At 42.8% G+C, this 24,977-nt stretch overlaps 1 protein-coding gene across 2 annotated transcripts in view; it reads right to left on the reverse strand.

Moving 5' to 3' along the window:
• Nucleotides 1-14,144: 14,144 nt before the first annotated feature.
• The window catches only part of st6galnac3 (ST6 (alpha-N-acetyl-neuraminyl-2,3-beta-galactosyl-1,3)-N-acetylgalactosaminide alpha-2,6-sialyltransferase 3), a 53,103-nt gene continuing 42,270 nt past the window's right edge, over nt 14,145-24,977 (reverse strand). Inside the window, exons 4-5 of one of the 2 annotated variants that reach the window (XM_048245947.1) lie at nt 19,143-19,250; nt 14,145-15,228 (exon numbers count right to left, since the gene is read on the reverse strand). In XM_048245947.1, coding sequence (XP_048101904.1) covers nt 15,039-15,228; nt 19,143-19,250 — 298 coding nt within the window. In that variant the 3' untranslated portion in view covers nt 14,145-15,038. Of the gene's footprint in view, nt 15,229-19,142; nt 19,251-20,401; nt 20,898-24,977 lie in introns of those variants that run through there. The other variant, XM_048245956.1, reaches the window with a different exon arrangement.

The following is a 24,977-nucleotide window of genomic DNA, read 5'->3' on the forward strand; positions in this document are numbered from 1 at the left end:
CTAAACCCATTCTTATCGCAGAATTCACAAACCAGGGGCACAGAGCAGATGCCGTCTGCTGTAAGACCTCATGGTCTTAAAGAGCATTGTGTTCCACTGACAAACGGCACACAGTATTTTCGTGTTACTCTGTAAGATAAACAGTTAAGATCCCTACTTAGAAAGGTTCAAGGAAATATTTATTTTATGTGAATGGGTGCTCATGGGGATGTGCCATTTTACAAAAAAATATTAATGGCTGCTTTGCGTGGTTTCAGAGCAACCACACACCATCCATTTTCAAATCCCACATAATGTAAGAAACACTCTTCCCCCAAACACAAACTCATCAAACTACTTCGCCAATTTATATCGCTTTAGGTATCACTGATTATGTACTATCTTTATTTCATGTCTGGTAATTCATTGTCAAATTTCAGCAAAGCAAAAGCATGCTCAGATTTCTATTTTCACACAGACCTTCATAATCTTTTTTCAAGCCTGCACACAAAAGTCTCAAATGTGAAAATGGACACATCTGCATGCAGTCATTTCAGCCAGACCTGCTGATGATCCAATAAATGATGTCCCATTGCTTCTGTGTTCCTGCTTATATACATAGCATTTTGTTTACATTGCTACAATAGAAAAGTCACATGCCTGTGGCAGAGATGGGGAAACTTAAGTCTGTGTCGTGTCTGTGGTCATCCTTATTGGTCATCCGTATTTCTGACAAGTACCTCACAGTTATTGTTCAAACATAATTGAAAATATACAATAACCTTATACCTTTGTGGCTCATTTATCAAATGCCTACAATTAGATGCAGCAAGAACAGAGATTTTAGAAGCTTCCACCATTCCACTTATGAAAGTTACATGAGAATCTGTCGTCAGTGACCTTGACCTACAAAAATACAATGGAAAAATCCCACAGCACTGGAGGGACTAATTTTGATATTGAGAACTGAAGAGCAGAATGAAGGTCATAGACAAACTGTTCTCTGGCTGCAGTTGCTGAGGATATTCTCTCCATCTCTCTCTCTCTCTCTCTCTCCCTCCTGTCTCTGTTTTTGAAAAGTTATTTGTAAATGTCTCAGTGGCAAAGAGGTAAACAACCAGGTAACAAGCTGCACAGGCAGACAGCACCTCTGTCTAATTATGGATGGTTCTGCTGTGGCCCGCAGACACCAGGACTCAGAGGGTCAGACTTACCTCCGGTCTCCTCGACAGACGCTCACTCACTGATGGGATGTGTGAGGAAAACAAGAGGAGTCACTGGCAGGAGACTTGCCAAAGGCAGTTGTTTAGGCAACGGGAAGTTACTGGAGGCCTTTTAAAACAAACAGCCTGCCATAAGAGAGCAACATTAGTAGGGCTTTGATACATCAAAGGCAGACTGATGACCTGAATAAGATTAATGTTTGATGATTAGGAATAATGTTCTGCCTACTGTACCTAAGTTCCTCTTCATGACACTGTGCAGTGAGTTTTGTGAACCACTAAGCCTACTCAGGCAGAGAGGACTGTATGTGCTACAGTATAAGATTCAGCAGACAGTGTGTTTATGGGTAAGTCCTAAGATTCAGACTTCAGACTAAGATTCAGACTAACTGGCTCCTTGTTGTGTGTATGGCCTACATTGTTATACGTGTTGTGTATGCATTCTTTTATAGATGTCACGAGTCTTAAAGTATGCAGGGTTATCCATGATTAAATGACCTATAGATCAGCAGATGAACGTAGTGGAATGATGTGTTGATATCATGTCTTCAGGTGGCTTAGAGATAAATAAAAAAACAGTATAACACAGTCAATTATACTACCAAAATGCATTAAATAGTATTTGAACAAGCCTGTTACCACTGTCATTGCATGGCTTTTTGGTCATTTAATGGCTAGTTTTCAACCAAAACTCGTTGCTGCGGGTACAAGAGATGGTTAAGGAAAAGGGAACGGATGACGCAGAAAATCAGCATGGCATTAATAATGAGAATCCACAGTGAGTTTTATCAAGCAATTCTCTGTCAGACATTTTTGTGAAAAGTAATTAACGGTTACCTCATTAAGATTTATGCTAAGAAAAACAAGTGGATTCAGGACAAGGGACCTTTAATAGCACAGCCAATTAGAGTAGAGTCTTTTAAAAGTAATTTGTCCTCCTTCAACAGTCTGATTCATTTTCCACCCATAGAAAAATCTAAAATAAATGAAAAAAAAAAAAACCCTCAAAAAACAAAAACAAATTCCAATTAATTTGGGCATTTAGTCTTCGAAACGGATACTTCATTACTATCCAATAAATGGAATACCCAATAAGTCACAATGACACTATACTATAAAATCCAGTATGCACAGCACCTGCATCCAGTGTACTGCCCCATCCCTATGCTACTATGAGTTGGCTGCCAAGGACTTCTTATGTGCCAGGTCATAAACTTCTCCTTCTTCTTTTCTCAATTTTGTCATCTCTCTGATGGCTGTCACATGTTATTTTTAATCTATCTATAGTATACTAACTTGCCTGTCTTCTGACTTTCTGTACTAGGACTATTGCGTTTAGTGCCAATGGTTTTGACTGTTGCTTCTCTCCATAATGACTACTGCATAAAGGCAATCGTTACAATACCTAATTCCATCCTTACATAAGTAAGTAAGTATATATACTTTTTTGATCCCATGAGGGAAATTTGGTCTCTGCATTTAACCCAATCGGTGAATTAGTGAAACACAAACAGCACACAGTGAACACACAGTGAGGTGAAGCACACACTAATCCCAGCGCAGTGAGCTGCCTGCTTCAACAGCGGCGCGCGGGGAGCAGTGAGGGGTTAGGTGCCTTGCAGCCGTGGCCCACTGGTCGGGGCTCGAACCGACAACCCTCTGGTTACAAGCCCAGAGTGCTAACCAGTGGACCACGGCTGACCTCATCTCTTTCTTATCTTCCCTTCCCACTTTAGATTGTCCACTGTGGGGTGTTGCTCCAGCTTCTCCACTGTTCCATTCAAGTTCCTCACCTCTGCTGCCCAGCTCCATCTCCAGCGGTCAATGTTATAATACACACTATGTAACACGAACAGACACAGATCCCTTTAGAAAGGTCATATGCTTTCTGCTGCCTACTCCCTCCTAACAATTGCATCCAAAGTAGCCTACACACTGCCTGCAGTGCATCATACACACACATTTGGATTGCCACCCTGACCTCCCATTTCAATTAGGTTAAAGGTAAAGGTTAATATAAAGTTTAATACAATCACAGTCATTCACTCTTTCTATTAACAGGAATCCCATGAGCACATTAACATCACTAATATGTTGTAAGACCATATTTGTCTGCTGTCATTACCATCCTGCCTTACTATCTCCCTTTCTACACCCTGCAAACTGCAAATTTGCTATACACATACAGTATGTCAATAGTTCTGATTCCTGCCTGTATAGCTTTTTCTGCCTATGCCCCGCCCCCCCTTCTGTCCCTCATCTTGGCAAGCCTCAAGCAGATGGATCCCCCTCTGAGCGTGGTTCAAGCTTTCTTCCTGTTAAAAGGGAGTTGTTCCTGGTCTCTGTTGTCTGCTGGTTCCAGAATAGATCTTGGGCTCTCTTCAGCACTCTTGACATATTTCTGTTGTCAATGGTGCTACATAAATCAATACCAATTGAATTGAAGTGAAATTAAAAAGGAGACCCTGTGGGCTGCAGCGTCCATACGTCCGGGTCTAGGTGCCCACGGGGACCCGCGGGGTTCTAAATCCAACTCAAGATCATTTCCTGATCCCGCCCCACTTCTCTCCGTCTCGCCTCCTGGCATCGGAACTCAGGCAAAAGACTAAAAAAAATATACTTGAAAAAGAAATTCCATGAAATATGCGAAATGGTCTAGCTTTACATTTTATCCATGGGCAATGTGACATGCATGGCATAAGCTATCTTTCTGGCCTACCATCTCCTTTAAAAGCATAGCAATTGCAATGTAATCGTAGGCTAGAGTTTTGATAGCTGATCCTCAAACGATCCTCTCATGTCAACCCATCGTAGACACAGGCCGCCTTGTGATGACAGTGCAGTGATTCTACTGAGAGCAGATCTGGGGGGAAATGCACTGTATGTTTTCCCATCATGGCCATGGCTGCTCTCACACGCCCAGAGCATCGGCTTTAATTAAATTGCTCCCTCAGGCATATTGCAGTCAGGAATCTAGTTTCAGGGGTGAGTACACCATGGAGACCGCTAGAGAGCCAGACCATGTTTGACTGCTTGACTGGGCTATGTATACGGTGCTCAGCTGTCTTCTTTCACTTCTGCTGGGATTCTGAAACAGCCTTTGAGTCTGATCTGTATGTAAATGATTATGATGTTTAATACAATTAAAAGAAAAAAAGAATTAGGAATTGTGATTGTCAGTGCCAGTAAAGGGTAAGCTCATAGCTATAGACCTCCTACTTTTTGCCTATTACGTAATTAAACGTTCCCTCCGACAGCTCTGCACATTTTGTTATCATTTGTCCGCTTGAGAATTTTGTGGCCATATCATCTGTAATTGTGTGGTCCTGTAAATATTTTAGATCAATTCAGCTATTTGGTTTTCATGGCTCTCTGTTCAGTCTTTGGCATGAAAAACAAACACAGTGGCCCGGACTAAGCCACAAACAATTCCAGCCAATCACCACAATATGCCTCTGGAGCAAGAATGGGATGGGTATAAATTGATGGGCTTAGTTTTGAGCTTATATATCAACAACCTTTCATGAAAATGACTTGCAGACAAAATCTTTGCACTCACAGGATTCTCAGTCCAACTCACCCTGGACAACAAGTTCAAAGCCTTTTTAACAAGCAGCATAGTCAATTTAGGATGTATTACAACTTCCACATCTCAACTTGCACGTCACAAATTATTCATTAGAGAATCCTTAGGAAAAATCCCATTTCCCAGGATTGGAATCAAATCGGCCTAAATATTTAGTGTGAAGATAAATATTTCATCTTATATACTGCCTTGGTGTCCCGTTCACTGTGCGGTCTTCAGTGCATCTGATGGGTGAGCTCCTCCCAACATGGCAGATCCATCCTGCTGTGGTACACGCCACCCAAGCAGGTGTCTGACAGTGTGAAATAAGTGTCTCCTCCTGTCAGAGCTCGGCTCCCCCACAGCCCTCTGTGCAGACAGCCAGGGTGTTGTGTAACTCCACAACGCCGTTTACCCCCCATGCTCAGGACAAGGACAGCAACTCCTTGCCAGGCCCTTGCAGATAGAAGAATGACAGTGTGTACGCAGCACAGAAGTGGCTTCATAAGTCAGTGAATTACAGCTCTATATTCAGACTGATTCAGGGCAACCTTCCATCCCAACAAAGAGATATAAATAGTCTTTATCAATTTATGGACTGGCTTATTCGTAAAATTTGATTTGTAAAGGAGGGTTAAACCTCCTTTGAAAGGGCTGATGGCAAGTGCATCTCAGCGTGCATTTGAAGCACAGTCTTTGGCTGGCCGCCGTCCAGCTCTCTGATGGTCCGGTTAAAAGTACATCAAGAACGTTTTGGTCTCTTACCTCTGAAAGGGAAATTGACCGAGCAAAGGAGGCCGTTTCAAGATAAGGACATTCAACAGCGCTCATTTGATACCGCTAAAATCAAAGAGGGAAGCTGATAAACCAAAATCAAACAGATATTGTCACAGATGAGTCACCAGCTCTTTCTGAAGAAATCATTTAAAGTAGCTGGACACTGTTTCTGTTTGGGGAAAGCATTTGGGATAACAAAATGTGCACTCTGTCAACAGTGTGGGAGTACTTGATTGTTTGACTCTGAGTAATTAAATTTATGTAAATGTAATTACAGCCTCTGTCAGTCAATTTGACCACCTTTGCTGATGATTCCAGATAATTTATGGAGTCTTCTTCGACCCTTGTAAATTCTAAATCTCGTTTTCCTCTTATTGACCTTCTGTCAAACACTCTGAAGGCTTTACCACAGGACTACCATTTTTCATATGAGACTCAACAGTTAAGCTATAAAAATGCAGGTATAGGGATTTTAAACACGCATTTATGTGTCACATTTAGGATGCTAATACAGGGCAGCTCATGCAAATATTTGATTTCGGTAGGCGTTGTGTTGTGTGAGTGTGAAACTGACTTATTTTTTAAGTATATTTTTTTGGGCTTTTTTTGCCTGGACAGTGAAGAATGACAGGAAGTAAGTGGGAGAGAAAGATGGGGTGGGAATCGGGAAATGACCGCAGGTCGGATTTGAACCTTGGTCCCCGTGGACACTCGGACCCATACATGGTACAGACGCTGTAGCCTGCTGCGCCACAGCACTCCCCGAAACTGACTTATAAGTACCAAGAGTGAGCTGTGATCTAACTCACACCCTCTCAGTAAGAAGCTGCACACTGAGACAATATTAACTTCCCAGCATTACTGATTGCTCATTAGTGCACAGTTTTGTATGCTTTATGAGGGTATGGATTATAGCCACTGTCTTTGCCATTCTATTTGACATTATCCACATACAGTAGGCAGTTTTATTCAGGCCATTATTACAAAGGGCCAGCAGTGTCTACACAGCCTCCTGACCCCGTAAAATTACACACGTCCAGTAATTACCTTTGGCTAGACGATGTGCACCCTCGGAGACATTCAGAGGATGAAAGAAAAGGAGGACTCTGGTTCCCTGCAAAATGAAACCCTTTTACCAACAATCGGTCTTCTCCTTTTGACACTCACATACAGTAAAATGTCTCTAGTTTTAAATGTGACTCTTTTGTGATGATAGCAGCAAAAAGATGAGCTTTAGATCTTACAATAAGTGTGTATGTCCAAAATGTTTGTTTTATATTTGAAACATATCCCGTCAGCCAACTGGTTACTATGGCCTTGTGTTACCCAGGATCATGCAAATATGTTTGGATCATCCCTTATGGTACAGTCCAAACCTGATTAATGACATTAAAATCTTGGTACCACTTTACGGTAAGGGTACATGAATTATCATGAATTCATGCATGAATTAATTCATGATTTATGCATTACTTCATTCCTTTATATCTTATGAATCATCAGGAACTTTATTTCTGCATTGTTGCACTGTTGACTTACTCATTTGCACTATCACCATGACCACTATCACCATTGCACTACCACCATGACACTCATTCACACAGAGCACCTTAGAGCACCTTACCATACCTTACTATGCACAGAGAATCACAGGCTCAGTCCCTGCCTCAGTCATTGCAAGCGCCTCTGATTTATTAATCACCACTATGTGGATACTGTTTTTAGAATTGATTTAGATTAAGTGTAATTTGTAATTTTGTTATTTGTATTTTAGTATATTTTTATATATTGTATAAGTGTTAGTATAATTTGTATTTTAGTATATTTAGCATATTCTTTATCTTCTACTGTCCTTACTGCTTAGTTGTGTTTTTATATTATATACTTTAATTACTCTTTCTGCTGTTAAAGAATGTGTTTGTGTTGTATGTATGCTGCTGAGACCTTGAATTTCCCCTGGGGATCAATACAGTATCTATCTATCCTATCCAGGAACTGACGTGAGTTCCTAGTCTCTCATTCATGACCTCATGCATGAACAACACATCAACTAAAGCATTACGTACAATGGGTACATCATTATGATTTATGATTTCTTAAGCATGATCATCATTACATGAATTTAAGGTTAATTGCTATGAGTTCATCATGTCTGTGGCCCCTCAACTATAGTGGTGAATAGTGACATGTGTTTAAAGAACGGCAAAGTTGTGTTCAAATCAGAATTTGAGCAGTGATGACCACATTTTTGGCAGAAATAGAAATAATCATGATCATGCTTAATAAATCATAATTCATAATGATGTGCCCACCGTACCTAATGCTTTAGGTGATGTGCTGTTCATGTATGAGGTCACGAATGACAGAGTGACAGAATGACAAAGGCGACCAAAATTGTGAGTGATGCAAGTCACCCCGCTCACAATCTGTTTGATCTACTGCCCTCTGGGAAGAGGTACAGAAGCCCGCACTAACAGTTCATACACCAAGCTGTAAGGATGCTGAACTCTCTCCCTCCTCTCCCCCCTCCACCCTCAGCTACATAACATCCTGGACATTGGACCCACAATGGCCGCCTGCACTACTCCACCTGCACACTTGAACACTTGCACACTTGTACACTTTACAACTTGGTGTTGTTGTCCTGAAAACACAACACTTCTGCTGCTCTTACATAACTTGCACCACTATGCCACTTTCTTTATTACTTAGGTCAAACAGTATTTTATAGTATTTTACAGTATTTGCACTAGTATTTTATTGACTGTCTATGCACAATTTCAACAAAATTTTGCTGCTCTTATTTTTTCATTATTATTATATGTGCCCTCTTATTTACTTATTTACTTACTTTTTGTTTACTTGAATGTTATGTTTGTCTGTGGACTTAAAATTGGTCAAATATGTCTTGTCTTCACCGTATAGTAAAACGAATTTCGATCTCTTTGTATGTCTGGAACATGTGAAGAAATTGACAATAAAGCTGACTTTGACTTTGACTTTGACTATTAACTCATGTCAATTCCTGATAATTCATGAGATATTAAGGAATGAAGTAATACAGAAATCATGAATTCATTCATGCATGAATTTATGATAATTCATGTACCCTTACCGTAAAGTGTTACCGTGTCTGGTAGAAATGGTCGATGCAACACACAAATTATAACCTTGAGTTTGCTTGAGCATAAATACACAATTCTGCTGTTTGATTATGTATGGCTTTGCAGAATGATGAAATGTGAGATGCACCTGTCTTGTTTGTGTGCATACTGAGTAAGCGATGCACTACTAGGAGCACTGACACTATTACAGAAAGAGATGTCAGATGGAGTACTGGCAGAAAAAAACAATTTATTATCATTTATTCATTGTGAACATTAGGCTGACAGAGAGTACAAAAATGCAAGTGGTACAATTACTGAGGGCACAAAACACACAAAAGTGTAACAGACAAAAAAAAAAGTAAAATGACAGACAAAAACACATCAGCTTCAGCAGAAGCAGCAGACAATTTTCTGACAATACATACTGAACACAATACAATAACCTCAATGACATCAAATGATGCAAACATAACACAGATTCTTTCAAAAGATATGTCTGAGATAGGGAAAAAGAAACATGGCAAAACATTGGCAACATATTTTAACACTTCGTTGTGCTTCAGAGTCGCGTGGGTCCACAAGGAGAACAGATGCTCCGCAACTTTGTCCTCTGACAATTTTGGACACATCCTCTCTTTCTTACTGGCCCAGACATGCACTGCTCTGTTTATCTGTTTATGTTTACTACAGCTCAGTCCAAAGGCCTAGGTGGTACTTAAGTACATATGGTAGAGCCATCTGTTTTGTTTAGGGCAGAGGGACACTAGAACCTTCTAGCTAAACTGTGTCTCTCATAATGAAGGGAGCCAACAAAATAAAACCACATGCGTCCACACCGACTCAAACAGTCAGTTCTACGCAGTGGCGGAAACACAAGAGAGTGGCAAATCGACATTCTGTAAGACTTAAAATTATGGACGACGCTTCACAGGAAAAAAACATAGTTGAAATCCAGAGAATGAAAGACTGAAGGGTTATGTTTGTTTGAAAGGGAAGATATGTCCAAGGTAAGGCAAACTGAACATTTAACAAAGCCCATTTCCCTTGGCTGTCCAATGGTTCATTTGCACTTAAATGAGAAGTGAGTGGAAAATCGCCACAAAGCCATCGATCACATAGAGTCTCTCTCAAATACAACCTGGACAAAAAAAAAATGGATGGAACCATGAACTCAAATAAAAAAAGAAAATACTATAGAGGCTTCATTATCAAACATCGGACACATGCAATCGAGAACATACAGAAAATCTATTCAATTTAGTGCAGCTTTCTTTATTCCTCAGCCTTCAGTACGCCTTTGTTTCCGGGCCTTTTTCTTCGGATGCGCTTCATTAGAGCCTTAATTTAACATTGAACATTCCCCATTTGTCCGCACTAAGCTAATTGCAATGCAGGCCTTTCAACCTCCTACACCATACAGGCATTTATTTAGAGCAGGGGATTGTCCTAAACAGAATAGCTGATGTGGAGGTGGAGGTGGGTGTGTCTGTGGCGAGACACTCTGCCTGGAGGTAAACACTGTGAGTCTGATTGCAGAGGAGAGGGGTAATGCTGGGTGAGGATGAAGCAGATGTTCAAATATTTCTGTGAGGTTCTACAAAAGAGTGCGCCAATCACGCACAGCCTTAAATGATGCCCAACACACTGAAATAACGTGTGTCACAAATAAACCAAAAGACAAAATTGCTTAAGATCTGCGGAATTGGGATGATAAAAGGTACACAGTGTTTTTCAGTGTGCTCATGCTAGTTTTCCCCCCTTATTTTAGGCATGTTTTTAAAGTTGGAAAAGCAAATAAGGACAACACACACTTCACCTTTTAAAGAATCAAAACAAAGATGACTGGTTTTCAACAGTAAGGCAAACATGAAATCGCTATCACCATTTCAGTCTACAGTAAACAAAGTCTTCTACACATTGACCATCTGTGTGATGGGAGCAGTATACGTTTATCCTCAGGGATATTGATGAAATAATTAAATGCACAACTCGTGAAAATGTCAGTTTCATAGTAGACATAAAAATGAAAGAAATCATCACCAATATCATATTTAGGACACCCAGGGGATAAGAATGCGAAGACCTAAAAGTCCATTAAAAATACAGTTCACATCTTAGTACAGCTTGCTTATCAAACTCAATCAAATAATTTACTGAGAAATTCAGTAATCCTGTTGCTTACATTAAAGCCAAAGGTAAAAGGTCTATAAGAGACTTCAGATCTTTTCGTACTGACATGAACACAATGTGCCATTCTCCCCATTAAACAGGCATGGGAAATAATGATATATATACTGGGAATAGTATAACCTTGAAAGAATTACATATTGTTTTATTCTTGTGAATGCCAGAATAGTTAAGAAGTGGTTGTTAACTGAAGACTGATTAATAAATATTCTAGCACAAACAAATAAAGAGAAAAAGGACACTTATGAATGAAATAAAAGTGCTTGAGTCTAAGCCTTGCACCCTTCGAAGAGGAATAAAATGCACTTGAGTCTGGTAAGGAAAAAAATCGTAACTGTCACCTCTGAATTAGAAGTCAGTCATCCATGTCTGGGCATGGTAAGAAAACTGCATTTCTATCAAGCAAAAAAAGGACAGAAACAAAGAAAGAGGGAAAAGACATGCGAAGACAGAAATGTTAAATTCATTCATAGCCTATTTCTCTTCTCTTGGCTGGTGGCCCAACCAACAATGCTACAAATATGTGTGTGTGTGATAAAAGGCATACCACTGACAGTATCTGTGAGGAAAAGTGTAGGTTAGTAGTGGCAGGCCATTTTGACATGTCGCTCAGGAGCTGTCCTGATGGAAGCTTCCAGAGCCGCCGGGTGACCACGTCCCAGTTGAGGGTGGACATAGCGGTGGGATCGACCCAGTGCAGAACGAAGCAGTGCCTCCATGCTTTTTTCCCCTTTAGCGTCTCCATCCATGCACTTAGCCATCTGATTTCTCTCATTAGCTACACCGCCTGGCTGAAGAACTGTGCCAATTAGCAGAGACAGATGGTTTTTTCGCACAGAATTCCTGCAGTGTGTGCGCTTTCTGAACCTGTGATCTCCCGTCTCCGCAAAAGAACATCCTGGAACAACGCAGGGTCGATGCCGCTGCTTCACAGCAGGTTCCCCATGCGCAAGCCCCTAAACCCGCTCGCTCCCATGGCCGCAACACGTCATCGAGCAAACCAGGGGGCGCCGTTGCACTCAGCCTCCCCTTTGACGCGCCACTCTCCTTGCTGTCTTCATGAAATGGCTGCCTTCCCGGCCCAGGGGCCCTGGCTCAGCTTGGGCTGGGATGGCTGGGATGGGGGAGGGGGCGGGGGCTGCTGCACACCTGCTCACAGCGCAGAGAAGTGGAGGGGTGGTGGAGCAGGCGGTAGCCGTGGTGGTGGTGTGGTGGGGTATTCATTTTATTGCAATCAGAGAGAACCAAGTGAGCTGCCAAACAATGTCACAATCACAGACTGGTCAAAAACCTATTTGCACAGTCCACACAACAAGACTTCTGTCTGTATATATATATATATATATATATATATATAAATATGAGAGAGAGAGAGAGAGAGTGAGAGGGATCAGAGAGAGGGATGGAGCGTGCCTTGCACTAACAGATAAGAAAATGGTTCACGGAGCAAAACATGTCTGTTGTCACAAATTCGTTTTTTTTTTTTAGATCCCCCGTAAAAGGTGTACTTTCATTGTTACCGGGTCAGGAGCTTTGGACAGGCTGAATAACAATAATGTTTTTTTGGGGGAATATTTTGAAGAGTTTGTCCTCGATTATAAATAGCTGGAAATGACTGTTCATGTACATCCAGTGGGTTAATGGCTCCATATAAATAAATAAAATTGGAACTGAATAAGGTATGGGTTGAAAAAAGCCCACCAAAGCTGCCCTTTAGCGTTCTTCTCCTGTATCCAGACTTCTAATGAACCTCTCTTTTTCTTCTTCTGTGAATGCAGAGCATATGCATCAGACAGGTGGACAGCTGCTGGACGAGAGAGAGGAGAGAGAGAAGAGAGGAGAGAGGAGGGTAGAGGAGAGGAGAGAGAGGAGGAGAGAGAGAAGAGAGGAGTAGGGAGAAGAGGAGAGGAGAAAATGAGATGCGGAGCGTGTGCAGATGAGTCGGGCCGCCCAGCAGGGAAGCCCCGGCTGCTCTGCATCATCTGCTGGCTGTACCACGCCTCTGCTCCGAGATCTGCAGAAATGATTAATCATGGCGCGTGTCTGCGAGGACCTTCTGGACTGCTCCTTTGAGCATCACCCTTGGGTCCAGACTGCAGCCGTGGGTGGGGCAGGGAGTAAGCCTGATGTGTCCCACCCTGCCCCAGGTATTTGCTGATTGGTTTAAGCATGTGTCAAGGGGAGATGTGACAACCCAGCAAAAACTGAGAATGCAATGCAATAAGGAGAAGCAATAGTTTTTAAATTCCTGGATAATTTATGTGCAGATTAAAGCAGATTAAATACATTTAAAGGCACAAATGGCCCAAAATGAAAAGGGATTTCCAGTCTTTTGCCAATTGAACATTTAGTTAATTTGTCTTTTTTTAATTCTCAACCACATAATTAGCCTAATGAGTGAGAATGAGTTCGGAGGGAGCTTGAGCTAGAACTATGGAACTATGAAGCTTAGAACAATCACATGAAACACTAGCCTGGTCAGCGCATTTAGTGGACATTTAGCATACTCCTTGATAGCCAAAAGCCAAGAAAAGCCGAGGACAGAAGAGAGGAAAAACAAGGAAGGAGACTAGAGAGCAAAAGGGAAGGACTGAGGACTTGTGCACACAGACACAAAGGCGTGGCTCAGAGAGATGGCTGATGATAGTCCGGACTGGAGGGGTGGGGAGGTGAACTGCACTGCACGGCACTCAGTCTGCAGTGGCTGCCATGTCATCCAGGCACATGCACATTTGGATAGAGGAGCCCACACCACACCACACTGCGGCACGGCTCAGCTCAGCATGGCACACCAGGGTCGCGCCAGTGATACTGGTCTTCCGCTCGCGCTAATGGATGCTGTGACATGCTGTTTGTACCACTTGACCCCATGCTGTTAATGCTATTAATGTCAAAGAGATGGCACTTGGATGAGAGGGCTCTAATGCATTGTGACATGTTGCTGTGAAGTGTGTGTGATGATTAATGTAGAGGAGGGTGTGGTGGTGGTGGTGGTGGTGGTGGTGGGGGGTCATGGTAGCATCAAGCCAATATTGTTCTGGAACCAAATAAATCAAATCGCTATATTTTTAATCATTGTGGGCATTTTGAAGGGACGGAAAGGCAAGTCTTGAAGGTTGCTCACGTGGCACTGGATTGCAGATGTGGGTTGTTGAATGATACATTTCAGATTAAGATTTCAAACAGATTCTGTTTGAAATCTTTCCTAAGTCTTCCTAAGTCTTGCTTGCCAAAAGACTGAATGAGTTTTACTGTATCTCTGTGTGTGTGTGTGTGTGTGTGGCTATCTGTCTGTCTATGTGTGTGTATGTGTGCGTGTATGATAGTGTGAGTGTGCACACATGCATGTGTGTGTTTGAACATGTATAGAGCTTTTGGTCAAGGGAAGGATGAAGGATTTCATCCACACACAAAGAATATTAAACTTTGATCCGTGTGATGCCTTGATCACTGCAGGAAAAAAGCCTTTGTGAGAAACAGTCTGTTCAGCTAAAAAACACTGACAGCAGCCCAGAATAATTCATATTTCTACGAATTGGTAGTGCATCACATGGAGATTCAAAAATTCAGCTTTTTCTTGTGAAAAAGAAAGACAGAGAGAGGGAAATAAAGAAAGAGAGAGAGAAAAAAAATCTATGATTTATGATTGCACTTCCTCGTCATCTTGTGAATGTCAAGCAGCAGTTCTTTCAGCTCGATGGCCTTTGCTTGAATGACCTTCCCGTGGCTGCTCTGGTGCAGAAATCGACAGCTGGACAGTGTACGAATACAAACATTCACAAGGTTACCACCTCACTTTTGCACACCACATGGTGTCAGCGGGCATTATTTGTTCGACTGAGTGCATCAGTCCAAACAATGGTGCTTGATTGTCTATTGGAGAGAGAGAGACCAATACACTGCTTCCAACCGCAAACAGTACAATCGGTTCCTGACCTTGAAAAGGGACTGGATCCTCACACGCTCTTCACAGCAGAGGGGGCTTGGAGAGTCTCACACACAGGACGTCCTGCACTTACGTGTCAATGTCTCCTTTCTCTAAGGTGCATGCAGACAGGAGAGTGCCGTCCCTCACAGCTCAGAGAGCTCTGTGCCAAGTCACAAGGTGGTGGTGGTTTTGGTGTGTGTGTATGTATGTGTGAGTGTGTGTGTGTGTGTGTGTGTGTGTGTGTGTGTGTGTGTGTGTGTGATGGGGGTGTGTCACGAGAGCTGCCACTCTGGGTTGAAGAACTTGATAGTGTGCATCTTGGCCCACTTGGCGAAGACGGCCTTCTCGGTGATGAAGCGGTGACCGCCGTACGGCGCGCTCTCATGAAGCAGGTACTCGGCGCACTCGTCCCGGCTCCCGGCCTCGTAGTAGTGGTACGGAACCTTCCGGTAGCCCTCCATCCTTAACCAGGGGAGAGAGGAGAAGAAAGGGAAGAAGGATACTGTTAGGGCAGACGCACGACGGCATGCTGAATAAATCATTTCATTGTTTAATTTAATTGAGACTTTTATCATTTCTACTAAACCAGGACGCATTTGCTTCAAAGTCGGGCTGCTTCTATCTGTCTTTCCTTTCTTTCTTTGAGTTAAGACCATAAAGACCAATCTTCCCTAGTTCAGAATGCTCTTCTGTGGAACGCGGGTGACTTTAAGAGCTGATTTGCTTTTTTTCCTTATTATTCATGGCTGCAGGAGCCGTGTCACTGTTGCCCTGCAACAAATGAATTCAATTTCACTCTCCCCACCACACCTGTTGAATTTCAATTATGAGAGGGCTAGTGGGGTCAATTGCTGCCTTGGCTCGGCACATTATGTTAAGACAGATACCTTCCTGACACATCGCCTTGCATCAAAATTACTTTATTGTTAGTGTGCTTCCCTCTGTATCCTGGCTAAAAGAAAAGCAGCGACCAAACATATCTCAGTGGCGGAAATGAAACCGCGTGCTGTTTCTTCAAAGAGAAGCTTAGGAAATGTGTGCTTGATATACCGAACATAGATTTCAGGGTATAATTCTTCAGCTCTGAATGCATCATACATATTTATATCAGCCTTGAGTGGATAATGTGATTATGCTCAAATATTTTACAACTCATGAAAATTAGCCCCGTGACAAATGGAGGAGGCTGAATTTTGGGTAACTGATATTATTATGCAGAAATAAAAATTCACCCCTCCGCTCCCAACCAAGCCATTGTGTTCACTGTGCTCCTGCTCTGGGATCGGGAACGCATACTGATCTTGCATGCAGGAATATAGGAGAGAGAAAAAATCCTGAGCTCTGTGGACTGTAAAGAAACTGGACGCCGTGCGAACCACTGGCTGTGGAGCAGTGAGGGGGTCTGCGAGGTGGAGAGTGAGCAGGCGAGGGGGAGAGGCTCTGGAGCCACAAGGCAAGAGCCGACCCCATTAAAGCTGAAGGTGAGGCAGAGCTACCATGGCAATTTGATGCATCCAAAGTACTTCCCTGCCCCCTTCCCGGCACACCAGTATATATTTACATTCAGACAACCTCCAGCAAGGCGCGTGCAGGGCTGTAATTATGGTTCATTAACGGGAAGAGGGGGATAGGTCATTCTGACAGCGAAACAGAGCCAAGACACAGGATTAAATTATGCTCCTTGTCTGAGCCCTGGAGAAATCTTTTATCTTTCTGCCGAGGCGAATTTGGCAGAAAGGGTGAACCCCTGACATCACTTTCCCCGTCAACACAAAAAAAACGACGGCATAAATCTGTAAATATGGATTCTCCAGCTAACAAGGGAGTCAAGGTTTTCATCTGTGGTAAATCCATAGTAAATTAATTACATTAAACAAGATGCTGTAATATCCAGAACAGCCTACAGTGCAGGGAAACTTGTGACAGCCGAGGATGATAAACCTGATGGCAGGGTTTACTTTGGGATTTCTGATGTGGGCGGCCTCTGTGCTGTCAGGGTTCACATGGGTGCAAATGAGTGTGCGCATCACCATGCAAGATATTTCCACTCACAAAAGCCAACATTTGAATGAAGCAATCACAAAAATGGACTTATTTTAAAATGTAATTTTCACAATTGTATAGATGTTTAAAAGTAGGCAGACTGTGGCCTTGATGGAACATAACAAGGTCTGATCTGTGGTGACAACTCTCTGCTCTGAATGTGGGATTGTCTATATGCAAAAGCAAACTACTTCCTTTAAAGTGATTGAATTCAAAGCAAATTTCTTTCGGATAGCTGCATGTCTTTGGTATGTGTTTTGGTATGTAATGCCTTTGGAGTAAAGCAAAGAAAGTTTGAAAAGAGACCATTTGATTTTTATTTTACAAAGATATTCTAAAATGGTACTCCTAAAAGATGATAAATTATTGGATTATAGTGATGTTTCGCCTTAATTAGCATTACAGATGTATTCGATGTTGTATTCAGTCATTCAGCGTATTTAAATGAAATTTAGAAAATGAGTCACTTTACAGTTTGGTATCATTGCATACACCAAATGATGGTGGACCAGAGAAACTAAAATGAAAGGAAAGAGTTGCCTGAGGAGATCAGAAAAAAACATAGACAAGCATGTTAAAGGTAAAGGCTATGAGAACCTCTCCAAGCAGCTTGATGCTCCGGTGGCTACAGTTGCACATTGTATTAACAAGTTTAAGGTGCATGGGACTGTGGCCAACCTTGCTGGATGTGGCTGCAAGTGGAAAATTGACCCAGACTGAGCAGAAGGAATGTGTAAATTGGAACACAAAGAGCCAAATAAAACTTTCAAGGTGAACTCCAAGGTCAAAGCATATCAGTGTATGATCACAGCATCGGTCACACCGTAGGCCATGAAACTAAACTGGAACTTTTCTGCCCCATGCATCAGCGGCATGTCTGGAGGAGGAAGACAGAAGCAGACAGTGAAAAGAACACTCTGCCTACATTAAAGCATGGTCGCTGCTTAGCTTCCTCTGGCACTGGACAACTGCAGCGTGTGGAGGGCAAGATGGATTCAATCACATGTCAGGAAATCCAAAGAGGAAGCTGAAGCTTGGACATCCCTGGACCTTCCGACGAGATAATGATCCCAAGCATACCTAAGTCCATCAAGGCTTGGTTACGGAAGAAGCCTTGGAAGTTTTTTAGAGTGTCCATCAGTCACATGACTTAAACCCCATAGGAAATCACCTTGGTGGGATTTGAAGAAGGTGGTAACACAGCGCACACACAGCAAAGAATTTTAGTGAAGTGGAGGCCATTGCCAATGAGGAATGGGCTGAGATTCCTCAGGAACGCTGCCAGAAGCTGGTGTCTGGCTTTGCATCACGTTTGCAGCAGGTCATAACAGGAAATGGGTGCTTTACTAAGCACTAAAAACGCTTGTCATGAAGATGTTGAATAATTCAGAGACTGTAGTAGTCATTAAAAATGGCATTTTGTGTTGATCATGGAGAAAACACTTGTAAATATTAGGTGTGTTGAGCTATTTAAATTACTCTTGTTTGGGAGGATTGAATAATTTTGATTGCAACTTCTGGAGAAAGCCATTGACAGTATAAAGGCCCTGTGAAAACTCTGATACATTTTACATGCTCTACAGCTACATAGCAGTTGCTACAAATAATCTAGCTTTATTAGATCTAATAAATGGATGATGGAGAGTGTCATATAATGTGGGTTAGAAATGTTACACGTGTGTAATGTCAAATATTGACAAGATATCATAAAAGGGGGAGATGTCAAAATGTGATATGGTTGGCTTTGTGTTCATAATATTGATGCATCACCACGTGTGTAGAGTGAAGTCAGTCATGTGTGTGCGAGTGCGGGAATGTACCCAGACAGTTGAAGTCAGTCAAGTACAGTTCCAGTGTGTTGTTTACCAGAGAGTGGACATTCCTTTATTATTTATATTAAGAAGGATTTAATACAGAGAGCACATATGTTTTGGTTTGTTTCTCAACTATTAAAAAACAGTGTTTTAATTTGTTTTGCGTTTACAACAATTACAACATTACAGAAGATGGCGAGGATGAGCATCCTGTGATGAAACTGAAACATGTATACCTGTTTCATGTAAACAAGTTCTTTCTTTCTTTCTTTCTATCTATCTATCTATCTATCTATCTATCTATCTATCTATCTATCTATCTATCTATCTATCTATCTATCTATCTATCTATCTATCTATCTATCTATCTATCTATCTATCAGGAGTCCCTGCCCACCCCAAGTCAATTCATTCCCTGTCTAATGGAGATGGCACTTGGGCCTGTCTGTGAAATAAGAACAGTCTGGAAGATCACATGATCAGTGATTGAGAAGAGGCAGATGGAGCTGCTGGTCTTACTTGCAGTATGTGTCGTTGATCATGCCGTACACCCGGATCTCTTTGCACATGTCCATGGCCAGGATGAGGGTGAACCAGCCAGTGCTGAGGTAGGATCCCGACTGTATGCTGTCAACAAACACACAAACACACACACACACAGAGGTCAAAAGATCTAATCATACAAAAAACACAATGGAGTTTCAAGTCAATTATTCACACACAGTGAAATAATGCTAGCGTGTACAAAAAGCAAGCAGTCGAGCAGTCTGGAATACTGGACCGCTGCATGCCATTTATCTTTGAGAGCCACACGTTAACTCATGTATGACTCCATAACTCTCTGTAGCCACACCTTTAGCTCCTGAGGTCTGTAAATCTCACGAGCCTCTCAGGGTTCACCGTACTCTGAATGAAAAATGCTGGGCAGAAGCGAATACTGTGGCTGGCTCCAAAATACAAAAGGACCAACCTTTCAATGACTGACAGCTCCTCATAGGGGCCTCTCTCTTTCACACTCTCCTTCTCTCTCTCTCTCTCTGTCTCTCTTCTCTTTCACACTCTCCTTCTCTCTCTCTCACACAGACATCCGTGCGGAGCGCTGGTGATTGAGAGTGACACGGCTGAAGCGCTCACTCGCCTCAGTGGCGGGAAATGAGGGGTGGAGGAGAAACGAGCTCTGACAGTCAGAAGAGGCTGAGAGGTAAATAATCGAGCGCCGACGCAGGCCCCGGCACCTGAGGCGTGACGCGTCGTACAGCGCCGTTCTGCATGACGAGTCTCGCTCCGACTGTGGCAACGTGCGGCGTATCCCTGCTTGATTCACCGCTGCCTCGCACATCTAAACGACACGCCAACCTTGAGGGACACAGCTGCATGAGCACAATGAAAGAAAATGCAAGAGAGCGAGAGAGAGGATGTGAGAAAGAGAGAGAGTATCTGAGAAAGAGAGAGAGACAGAGAAAGAGGATTTGAGAAAGAGAGAGAGAGACAGAGAAAGAGGATTTGAAAAAGACAGAGAGAGAGTGTGTGTGTGAAAGAGAGACGAATGTCTGTCATCTGAACAGATGAGGAGAGTGGACAGAGAGAGTTTCAATAAGCCTTCTTTGCGCACCCCATGGAAAAACCTATTTGAGGCCAGCTTTGTACAGGGCACACTCTTCATCAGGGGAGCAGACTCTCTGAAGTACAGCCATTAATTCCACACACCCCCACCCACCCCCCACACACCACACCAGCTCCCTGACTCCCTTCACCTCCCCGCACCCCCCACACCACCTCTGCTCTCCTGTGAGCCGCACCCCCACCTTTACTCCACCTCTCTGAAATTGCTTTCCAGCTGATATGCTACAGAGGTGGCATCACGTGGCTGTGTGTGAGTGAGTGTGTGTGTGTGTGAGTGTGTGTGTGTGTGTGTGTGAGAGAGAAAGGGAATATTGGGGGGCTAGAGGCACATGATTTGCACAATGCCGTCTTAATGCCATTCCTCTGGAGGCACGGACAGTTTAAAAGCAATGCATATATTTGGAGCCAAGACAGACAGACAGACAGACAGACAGACAGACAGACAGACACACACACACACACACACACACACACACAAACACAAAACAATTACAACCACTCACCTTAGCCCACATCTCTTCCTATTCCATACTCACAAAACAGTTGGCGGGAGAATCCTGCACTAAAGCCCATTCCATAACTATTTCTCTGGTCTCTTCGTGAGAATCCAAACATGAGCCCAGCGATATGATCAGTAGAAGCCCAAGATCCCTGTGGGCCGTTAAAGTGCTTATTGTTTCTTCTTCGGCACTATTAATAGCATGAGAGGCTTTTATTCACCAGTGGCCTCTGGTGAAAAGCAGTGCATTACCAGCTTCATTATATTCAGGTCTTCAGCATGCTCCACATAATCTTCATAGGAACCAGTGCACAGGTCTGACCAGCTAATGGCCCCTTTGGCTCCCAGAAGGGACGCACCAGTAAAAAGGAAAAGCGCCAGGGGAGAAAGAATTGTTTTTATAATTTGTTTGTTGTGTTTGACTTAAGTCTTTTCAGCAATGGGGCAGCCGTGGCCTACTGTTAACGCTTCGGACTTGTAACCGGAGGGTTGCCGTTTCGAACCCCGACCAGTAGGTCATGGTTGCAGTGCCCTTGAGCAAGGCACCTAATCCCTCACTGCTCCCCGAGTCCATTGGGATAAATGCAGAGACCAAATTTCCCTCACGGGATCAAAAGAGTATATATACTTATACTTATACTATAATTTTCTGGCTGTTTGTTTGTTTGTTTGTGTTCTTCTTTCTTTCTTTGGTAATATTCACATTTCTATAGACCACTGTAAAGAACAATAACAAACCAGCCAAAATGTGACTTCGCTGTAAAAGTGGGCAGTCACCGGGACAGCACCATTTTAATAGTCACCGGAACAGCACCATTTTAATAGTGACTGGAACAGCACCATTCTTCCAGCATAAACCGAGACCATATTGTCTGCAGACATCTCATTCTGTAATCTGTGCAAGCCCTGGAAATGCACACTCTCATAGACGCACACACATCTCCACTGAGACCACTAGCATTCTTGTCTGCCCTCTGCCACTGTGCTGCTGTTCTCTCCAGAGCTATTGGCTCTTCATTTCAGAGGAAATGTAGTTGGAGGCTCCCCAGATGGCCTCTCACCTCTCCCAGCACCCTGGCTCTGCAGACCGAGCACTGGCCTCATGTTCATCCTCATGTTGACGGGACAGAAACACACTGCAGTGTCTGACAACCCTCCAATCCCCCACCCTGCCTTCTACACACGGACACACACACGGACACACACACGGACACACACACACACACCGTCCGTGTCTGAAAGGTGAACCTGAACACAGCTTTCTTGCAGTCTTATTCTATCGGCACTTCCCCAGGCGCCTCACCGCCCCTAGCCGATAAAGCATGCTGTGTACTCCACATGTAAAACTCCGTGTCCCTCTACTCCAATGATTAGGCAAGACACAACACGGTGTGGGGGCACAGCCAGCAATCATCCCTCATTTCAGAGTCACAGACTGAAAAAAGGTAATTACTACGGCAAACACTGGTGATGCACTTCAAAAGCTGTTTCATTTAACCTGTAGACATTTAAAGATAAAGCAAGAATCGCAGGCTTTACCTTTAAAATGTTTAAATATCTACAGATTAAATGAAACAGCTTTTGAACTGCAGCACTAGTGCAACTTCTCAACTGCAAAACCATTGTTGAACTGAGAGCACAACATCCAATTAAATGACTTCACCGCTCCAGAAGCAAAACCTTGAATGACCTGAACAGTGTATGGCTCGAGTTTCAGCAGGTGAGTGCATTCTCCATTTACAATGGCAGAACACAGCTTTTTGAGCACGAACAGCCAGAGATACATGAGGAGACATTCACCGAGTTTAACGAAAATTGTTTTGTATCAGAATTATGGACCTCACCTTTTGTTTTCCAATATTATGGAATGCAATCACATATATTATTAAATATTATTATATTATATATACATCTGTTTAGAATGCACAATTCTATTAGGGAGGTGTGCAAATACAACAAGGATGAGGGAAGGGGGACCATCCCACTCAAGGACAAGTGAATGGAGAGCTGGGTTCCTGGGCAGGCTACCGCTCCCAGCACCGTCAGGCAGCGGGCTACATTTAGATAAACGGACCTCAGAGGAGGGGATAACGGCAGAGTTTAGGTTTAATTATCATTCTGTCATAGATTCAGAGGGTCAGTTGGATCAGAGAAGGGTTAGTGCATGATAATTCCCCTCTCTAAAGCATCAGGGTAAGCAAAGCAATTTGCCCCTCAGCAATCCACACGCAGATAAAATTAAATGCATGACACTTGGAATAATTTATCCGGTGACCCAATACTAAATATGTCTCAGATAAGACATAGACAATGGTATGCACTGGAGTGAAAACTACACTCTGGAAAAGGCTCAGGATGCTCTGTGTGCTTTGGATGATGTTCTTTGTGCAAAGATTTCTCAAATTCATAAGGGATTTAGTGTATAATTTCTTTTCACAATTTGCTAGTATATGCAATTCCAACTCAATATTGGTCTGTCTCATGTTGTGAATACTTCTCTTATTACAATGGATTGACGAAGGCCTCATTCCAAGTCAATATGAGATGTGGCTGAAGGCTTGATTATGCCGGATGTTACTATTTGCTTGATAATGGCTGTTCATTTGTAATAAAACCATAATTAGCCTCTCATTTTGAAATGAGTTTTCATTTTAAGTTTAAAAACATGACTAAAGGCATTACTGTGCTGTTGCTATACTGTGCATATTAACTACATCCTCTCACTCTTACTCACCATCAAAAGACCATTTCTCAAGCCTTGTACAGGTTTTGTGAGGCAATTTTACATCATTTATGTAATGGGAATTGTGGTTGTTAGTGCATTATTGCTCATTTGTCTGTATGCATTCCAGTAATTATTACCACCTCAGACATTTAAGTATTTATTTATTTATTTATTTTTTATATTTTTTGGGGGCTTCTTATGCCTTATGACAGTGGAGAGCGACAGGAAGCGAATGGGAGAGAGAGCGGGAGTGGGACCCGGAAAGGACCACGGGGCGGGAACCGAACCCGGGTCGCCGGCGCACGGAGCACAGCGCGGGCGCCCCAGCCAGCCGCGCCACAGCCGGGGCCAGACATTTAAGTATTTTTATGCTCACATTAAATGTATATCGCATATGTTTTGTATGTTTTATAGTTAATGTAGGTGAGTGAAGGGTTATGTGAGTCAGCACCATAATCAGGGGTTGAGATAGACCAGTGTTGTCCAGGGCTCAGCCACATCAGCCTAATTCTACTATGTCTGGTGCTGTGCCCCTTCACACACTTAGCAGGGGGTAGTCATTCTTGCGCATACTCGGCAATACGGCTTCTTGTTCTTAATGATTGTAAATGTATAATTGTAATTGAAATTGGGGCAGCCAGTGGTACGTAGTGGTTAAGGAGCTGGGCTAGCATGTAGTAGCTTGAAAAGTTGTGGGTTCAACTCCTGGCTTTCACTGTTGTGCCCTTGAGCAATGCACTTAACCCCAAAGTTGCTCTGGGGACAATGTAGTCCCTTGTAATAGAATTATGGCATATGACACATTCACATATGTATGTTGTCAGTTACTTTGGATGAAAAGTGTCTGCTAAATGAATAAATGCCAATGTAAACACCAGGCATTGACTTCAGCAGTAGTCTCCTTATACGCAAGACCTCCATGAAGATAATATGTTATAGGCCTATGATAGAAATACCCCCCACCCCCAGCCTTACCACATAACAAATCCCAATGTAACCCCCCTGACCACTATAATGGTTGGTTAATATTGCATGACAGGGGCCAGGATCTGCTCATGTTTGTAAACAGTTTTCACTTGACAGCACTAATTGCCACTGTGTAATCTGGTATATGAAAGTCCTACTGCCTCAAAACACTGACATTCACCCTTAATTATCGTATTTTATTGCGGTACGGCATATGACAAGCACTGCATACCAGCATGTTAAGTCTAAAAACAGAAACCGTCATCACCTGCATCTGTATCGTTTGAGATCGACACTGGAGATTTGAACTATGGGAGTCTATACCGTGACCCACTACTCTCAAGGCACTTATTCTAAGGTGTGCAGAAAGCATACTGATCACATGGAAGGGACTAGAGACACAGAGTATAAGGAAGGACAGTGAAGACATTTTAAATGAAACTGGCTTGGCTGCATCAGGGGTCAGTTTTGTCCATCATTATTTCTACAGAGCTTATTCTGAGGCTATGCACAGCTTGTTACAAAGTCAAGCGGCTTTTCA

The sequence above is a fragment of the Alosa alosa genome, chromosome 1 (assembly GCF_017589495.1).
Source record: "Alosa alosa isolate M-15738 ecotype Scorff River chromosome 1, AALO_Geno_1.1, whole genome shotgun sequence".
NCBI lineage: Eukaryota > Metazoa > Chordata > Actinopteri > Clupeiformes > Clupeidae > Alosa > Alosa alosa.